Source organism: Bactrocera tryoni, unplaced genomic scaffold, assembly GCF_016617805.1.
Source record: "Bactrocera tryoni isolate S06 unplaced genomic scaffold, CSIRO_BtryS06_freeze2 scaffold_83, whole genome shotgun sequence".
NCBI lineage: Eukaryota > Metazoa > Arthropoda > Insecta > Diptera > Tephritidae > Bactrocera > Bactrocera tryoni.
Window position 1 is genome coordinate 21,926 of NW_024396484.1, and position 7,548 is coordinate 29,473.

At 30.6% G+C, this 7,548-nt stretch overlaps 1 protein-coding gene across 1 annotated transcript; it reads left to right on the forward strand.

Annotated features, from left to right (window-relative positions):
• Positions 1-1,156: 1,156 nt before the first annotated feature.
• On the forward strand, positions 1,157-3,128 carry LOC120781989 (fork head domain-containing protein FD4-like). The gene has a single exon (XM_040114156.1). The coding sequence runs from the start codon at positions 1,397-1,399 to the stop codon at positions 2,501-2,503; it is 1,107 nt and encodes a 368-aa protein (XP_039970090.1). The 5' UTR covers positions 1,157-1,396; the 3' UTR covers positions 2,504-3,128.
• The last annotated feature ends 4,420 nt before the right edge of the window (positions 3,129-7,548 follow it).

A 7,548-nucleotide genomic window follows, 5' to 3' on the forward strand; every position in this document is an offset into this window, starting at 1 on the left:
TTTTATTACCTTTGAAAACATTCTTAATTTTTGATACTTTATCTTTCGTTTCCAATGGGATTCATCACACATTGATATTTTTTACTTCAAGAAATTGTCTATTTTGGTGTATTAGAATAGGTTATGTTTTAGTTCAGTTTTACAAGTCTTGAGACAAGGTACAAAAGTAAGAAAATATACATATATAATTTTTACCATTTTAATTTATATGCGATATGAAAAGTTAGGACAGGCGCCTCTAATATAAAGTTTAAGTGTTCAAATTTTTAGAGGCGTCTTTTTTACTTTGAAAGTTTTTACTCTGTTTATTAATTGAAATATAAAAGCTTCCCAATATAACTCACTTAAATCTACTCATGTAATATGCATATATTACATATATTTCGCAAAATATTAATTATTTTTAAAGTGCCGGTTTTAATTTTTAAATTCTCATTTAACTACAGCGACCAATATCAATCAATTGGCCATAACATCGGTGTCTTCAAAGTATTCTGCCTTTTTGGTACTTTAAGGTTGCCCATACTAAAATGTTTCACCTAAAACATTTCATTAACTTCTCTTTGATTTCTAAGAATTATACATTCGACCGACAACGAAAGCCAGCTGTTACTTCTGTAATCAAACTATGTTGAAGTAACTATAACGATAACATCTGTAGAAACATATTTGCATATGCTGCAATTTAAACTTTATGTTGCTTTTCTTGATGAAATTCTACTAAATACTTTGTTTTTAATATAAAAAAAACTAATAAAAATTATTCAATAGAAAAATAATGAAGAAGCCATGCCAAAGAAGAAAATGTTTACTAATAATTTCTAAGCTAGTGAAACTCCTCCCTTGAACATGTTAAAGGGTGGAATAAAACAACTATCCATTTGCCTGTCACATAAATGAATACAACCTTATTTATAGAGGACTTGTTTTGCTTATTGTACGTTAATAAAAACATATGCAGAGGGGGTGTGAATAAGAACCCATAGAAAAACGAGTATTGTGATGCATCGAACTTTGTGCGTTTCTGGTTGGTTGCGTGGAATCGTTTTTGAATAGTTGCATTGGCGTTACACATAACTGTGTATGTGTGTTTACTTTTTCTCGCTGTCGTCAATGTGTCTGAGATTTTGTTTTCGTTAACAGTTCGGCTTCGTTGCTCTTAGTGATATTCGTACAATCGTTTGAATTTCCGCGCACAATGAATGTTAAGAGATAAACGTTGTTTAAACGTGTGGTTGTTAAAATTAAATTTGATATTTCGCCGTCGGAGAACAAGTGTAAATTATAATACACAACAAATAAAACAAGTGGATGTTTTTGTTGTCAATAAAATGCATTTTCAATCGAAATAAGTAAAACCGTGTGGTATTAATGTTCAGTTTTTTATTATTGAATTATGCCAAGACCTCCGAGGGAATCATATGGCGATCAAAAGCCCCCGTATTCATATATATCCTTAACGGCTATGGCTATTTGGAATTCACCCGAAAAAATGTTACCTCTGAGTGATATTTATAAATTTATAATTGATCGTTTTCCATATTATCGGAAAAACACACAACGCTGGCAAAATTCCTTACGGCATAACCTCAGTTTTAATGATTGCTTTATAAAGGTTCCTCGAAGACCAGAACGGCCAGGCAAAGGTGCTTACTGGGCTCTTCACCCACAAGCAATTGATATGTTTGAAAATGGTAGCTTACTACGGCGTCGGAAACGCTTCAAACTACACAAGCACGATAAGGATTATTTGAAAGAAGAACTAGCTACATGGGCAAATCTTAATCGTTTCTTTTTTACTCCACAAAATACGTCAACATCAGCAGAATTACCATTAGTTAATGACTCTTCCCTATATTTAACTAATGTAGCAAATATAGCTAAATTAACTCAATGTTCTGTTGGAAACACGCAGTCTATCACAAATTTTGCATCTACTGCTATATCATTAGGATATCCACAAGTAACAATGTCAACAAATAGTGATACAACATTCTCGAATATATTACATAGTTCCCAAGTAATATCACCAATCATGGATGGATCAACCATTATTAACAAATCTCGACAAAAACGTTCTTTTACTATTGAAAGTCTAATAACACCCGATAAACTTGATTCAAAGTCTATAAAAGGCATTAACAGTTACGATAAATCTATTACCGAAAGACTGGAAACAGAAACACTAAAACAGAATAGTGCCACCTTACACAGTTCCATATTCAGTGCTGAAATGAATCATCAACCCCTTCCTCCGCTGCACACGATTACTGGAAGTACCCACATGCCCCTTCTGCATTATAATAGGTCAGAAGCTAATTGTATCAATTTGGATCCTTGCTTTAATTCTACAACAGTTTACGATATTCCGCTGCATCCAATATTAATGATGAAATCTCCGCTTGGAAATTTACAACCGTTATATTTTGCAAATGTTGATATACCAACAAACCAACACACATCATCTAATTCACGACAGAGTTCCAGCCTGCGAACTGCATGACATCATTAGTTATAATCGTCTATAGTTGAAATAAACTGGAGTCATCTTCTTTAGTTCCTAATGGCTGTTATTCACATATGTAATGTATTATTTTTAAAATAATTTTTAATATATTTCACTCTGTATATAATATTTAATACTAAAAAACCAATCATTAAAAAAACATGATTTTAAGAAACAAATACTCACCAATTAAAATTTAATAAAAACATTTCTAGTCTACAAACATTTTAGTTATGTGAGTATATTAAAAATTGTAATGTTTCTAATGTTTATGATACGAAATTCGAATATATTAATTAATCACATTTTTGAAATAGCAAAACAATTTCTGACTAAAATACTGATAATTTAGCCGACGGCAAATCAAAATATCAACATTAACAGGCGTAATTAAAAACTACAGTATTATTTTATGAAGATTAGCAAATATGTTAACTATTGTATATCTTAGAGTTTTATTGCGGATTTTGAAAATAGTAGGCGCCTTTAACCGGTTGTTTAATTCTTCAATATTGTAAAATCTCAGATAAAAATTGACTAAAATTATATACAACACGCATATATTCTCATAAATTCAGATAATAAATACTATTAATTTAATTGCTAATTAAATGTTTGCAACACTTTTTAAACCAGAATAAGAAGACTACGTTTCATTAAGAACTGAATTTTAAAACTGTAATTAAAATTACATCCTTTTTAAAAGTACATATTTTATATAAGTGTATATTTCTGCTGGTGCTGTTTCACTAAATTTTTTAAGGTTCGTAGGTTACCTACCATTAAGTTAACTTTGTCCTTATTATTTATTTATTTTTGATTAGTCCAACTAATTGGGTGGACTTAATATGAATATCAAGCTTTTTAAGGATCCGGGAATTTGTACTTTCTTAAATTTTTTATTTATAATTTCAAAAAATATTAGCACATATATATTTAGGAGAAAAATATTACCATTTATAAATTCCTCTAAAACAAGATAATTGCTATCAATTACTTGTTTACTTAATATTGAAGCGAATAAAATTATTATTGGTCATACTAACGCAGTATGAAAACTTGAAGCAATGAACTCCATCATTTTCTGAAGTTTCTCCCTAGCAAAAATCCTCCCTTATTGCAAGTTCAAAATTATGTAGACTCATAATTTTTTAAAATCTTTTACAGAATAACATTTAAAACATATAAATAGTTATACAAATATCACATAATATAATGCTGAAAATGTTTATTAAACTCTTTTTTCAAGTTAAAATAATTTTTATTTATAAGACTATACCTTGAAATTGCTTTTCATTAGGCCCTTCAAATTTTCAGTAAACTTGTTATTTAAAAAAATGGTAAAAAGATGTATAATAAAAGTTGTGGGCTAATGAGATTCGAACTAGAGGTATGAAAATTCATGTGAAAATGGATTACGGGAAAATTATAATGTATCTACATATATTACATACATTTGAACGAGTGTATTAATTCTTTCAATTTATCATAAACAACTCTTATTCTGGGGATATTAAAAATGAAAATTGCGACAATATATACATATATTGCCTTACCATAAAAAGAGAGAAATTCGATGAAAAATTAGTCGTTATTTTTTACACTCTTGCGATATGTTGCTACAGAGTATCTTAATTTTGTTAACCTAATGGTTGAATGTATCTCCTAAAACAAATCGAGATAGATATGGGGCTATATATACATATAAATGATCAGGATGACGAGCCGAATTGAAATCCAGGTAACTGCATCTCTGTCCGTCCGTACGTTCAAGCTCTAACTTGCATAAAAATTAAGATACATTGATGAATGGTTCTTTGACACCATAAGAAGTTTGATATTGTAGATAGGCGTCATCGGATCACTGCCATGCCCATCAAAAACCATTATGAAGTATAATTGTCATAACTAAGCCGTAAATTAAGATAACTCAAATTTGGTACGACAAGACTTTATTGAGCTCAGACTACATTTGGATGAAAATACATATCTCTACCAAATTCGGTATATTACATTCTTCTGACATTCCTGCGTTATAATACAATAATGGGAAATATCTAACCACAACCACACATTTTTCCAATATAACACAATTTGAAATTGCATTTGATTCTTTCATGTTTCAGTATACAAAGAAAGCACCAATTAATATAATGGGATAAAACTTTGCATGAATAATGCCTTGAAGTGAGCCATTTTATAAGCAAACTTTTTTCAAATCGAACTGAAACTGTTTAAGTTCCAAGATACCGAATATGTAGTAGATCCCAGTGTTTAGAGTCGATTTTATATACATACATAGCCCTATATCTATCTCGATTCGTTTTAGATGATACATACAACCGTTAGGTGAACAAAACTACTAATCACTGTAGCAACATGTTGCAAGAATATAAAAACGTATTAAAGTTTATTTTTTTTCAACGGCCTAAACTTATAACAGAACTTACTAAGAAGGAGAAGATCGACCTTTTTTATGAGTCGGTATCAATACCAGCTTCTTGTAACTCCAACTTTCGATGGTTCAGTAGTATATATGTATGTATGTACTTTAGGAATATACCATATATGTATGTTGCTAAGTAATCACAAACTAAAACATTAACAAGTAAGGAAGAGCTAAATTCGGGGGCCCTCTCGTAAGGTTCAAGGCCTTACAGGTGTTGGCAAAACTTTACAAGTATATTAAACAACGTTGCGTATAATTCAACATTCATTATTCTACGATTCACTTATTTTGCTTCATATCCGAGTTATTAAAATTAGTGACAAAAATAAACTCAACCACATATACTAAATTTAATATATTATAAATTTGAAAAAAAAAAATCAAGCAGTGATACGAAATTTATTATATTCGAGATAATGGTTTAAAATATTGTCTAGACCGAATTAATTCATATGCTTCGTTAAACCACATGAGGTTTATGAAAAATGAACATATCAGATACATATGTATATTAACCAACTTAAACGATTTCAAGTCAGCTAGAAAATCAAAAATCATTATATGGGATATATTTGGGCTAGAGGAAATATTTACCCGATTATTCCATTTTGAGTTTCATCAAGATACCTCGTCACTTAAAAATATACAAGTATCAAGCGGATGTTGGAAATCCTTATATTAGGTATATGTGGGCAAGGGGAAATATGGAAGCGTTGTTTTCCAGTTTGGAGAACATGATATATTATTTCCAGAAAACGATGCTTTCTGACTTGCATTAAGGTACCTCACTGATCTACCTAAATTTTGGGTAAAAAGTCAGCCACAGCCACTATTCTATGTATTTCAGAAATTGGAAGATTATTGTCTGATTTCGACAATTTGTCGACAAAAGATCTCATACCTTAAATACACTTTGCACAAATGTTTTTGTTCTATAGCATCATTGGCAAAAAACAGTAAAGTCTGTACCAACATATTGCGAGAGTATGAAAAGGCAATGGGTTAATAATTTTGAAAAACGAAATTGAGATATGTAATGGTAGTTTATAACACCTGAAACTGATCGAGATAAATATTGTCTTATATTAGTATGTAAGTATAATGATCAGGTTCACCCAACCACCTTAACGGTTTAATATTCTTATTTCTCAACCTACTAATCATATAGCTTCGTTTACCGTGAAAAAATTTGAAATCTAATAATAATCATTCCCAGTGTGATATTCTAACCCTGAAGCATTAAATATAATTTTAATATAGAACATTAGGATTGAATGTGAATCGATAAATACACGACTAAAATTTTAACCAAATTAGTTTTAAAAATAAAATTAGACTTCATTTTAACAAAATTAAGCGAACGTTTATACGGTTTTTATACACCAAAATTTAACCGAGTCGGACTGGATGTTTTAATTTAATCACGTGTGGGAGGGAAATGTCTTGAATTTTATACATACAGTAGCGGACAGTGAAATCCGGACAACTAAAAAATGATAGTTTTTCCTTAATATTTCAGTGGAATGTTTAAATTTTTTATTTTAAAACAATAATATATATTTAATACATTAGTATTAAGCGTAAAAAAAGTCAGTGTAGTCGATTTCACTTATAACTTTTTTTTTTAAATTTATTTTAGATATTGTATCATTTTGGTAGCTAGAAATATTAACAGTGATAATTTTTTTTTACATTAGAGAAATGATTTTATAGTTTTAGTTAAAATAAATATTAATCTATACAAAGACATTCTTTTTAGTATTTTGTCAAACCTCCTTTGTTTTTTATAACGGTTTTTATACGCTCGGGCATTGAATTTATGAGGTTTTTTATTGTTCCTGCTCCAATACCGTTATACCACGTTTCTTCGAGAATTCTATCCAAGTCTGCTAAATTCTTTGGTCTCTTCTGTGCCACCTGAGCATTCATTATAAACCAAAGGTTCTCAATGGGATTGAGATCCGGACTGTTACCTGGCCACTCCAAAGTCGAGACCCCGATATTTGATAAATAATTCTTCACCTTAAAGAAAGAAAAAATGATAAGTATGAAATTTGTAATTAAAACTATTGCAATAAACTCTAGTTGTACAAAAAAATGGATAAATATTATTTTGGCACTATGGCAGGGCGCAGAGTCATCCTGAAAAATAAGGACATCCGCTCTTGACAAATGGTTTTCCATTGCAGGTATGAAATTTGTTTCAAGTATCTCCTGATACTTATTCCAATTGACGGTTCCTTCTATTAGGGCTAGTTGCCCAAGGCCATAGTAGGAAAAGCAACCCCAGACCATTCGGCTGCTTCCCTGCTTAACAGTTCTTTGAACACATTCGTCCTTGAACTGCTCACCAGTTCTCCTTCTCACGTAGGACGTACTGTCGCTACAGAAAAGGTTAAATTTGGACTCATCTAAGAACATTACATTTCGCCAATCAAGTTGAGTCCAATTTTGATGTTCTTTTGCTCATGGTAAACGATTTTGACGCATTTTTGAGGTTAAAAGTGAAGCCTTCGACGAACAGTTGTTGCGCTAACTTCCATACCAACATCTGCAAATAACTCTACTTTAATGTCCTCAGCAGTTTTGAAGC

Excerpts from the sequence above, each read along its gene's own strand:
- LOC120781989 (XM_040114156.1), top strand. The coding sequence starts at position 1,397 with ATGCCAAGACCTCCGAGGGAATCATATGGCGATCAAAAGCCCCCGTAT.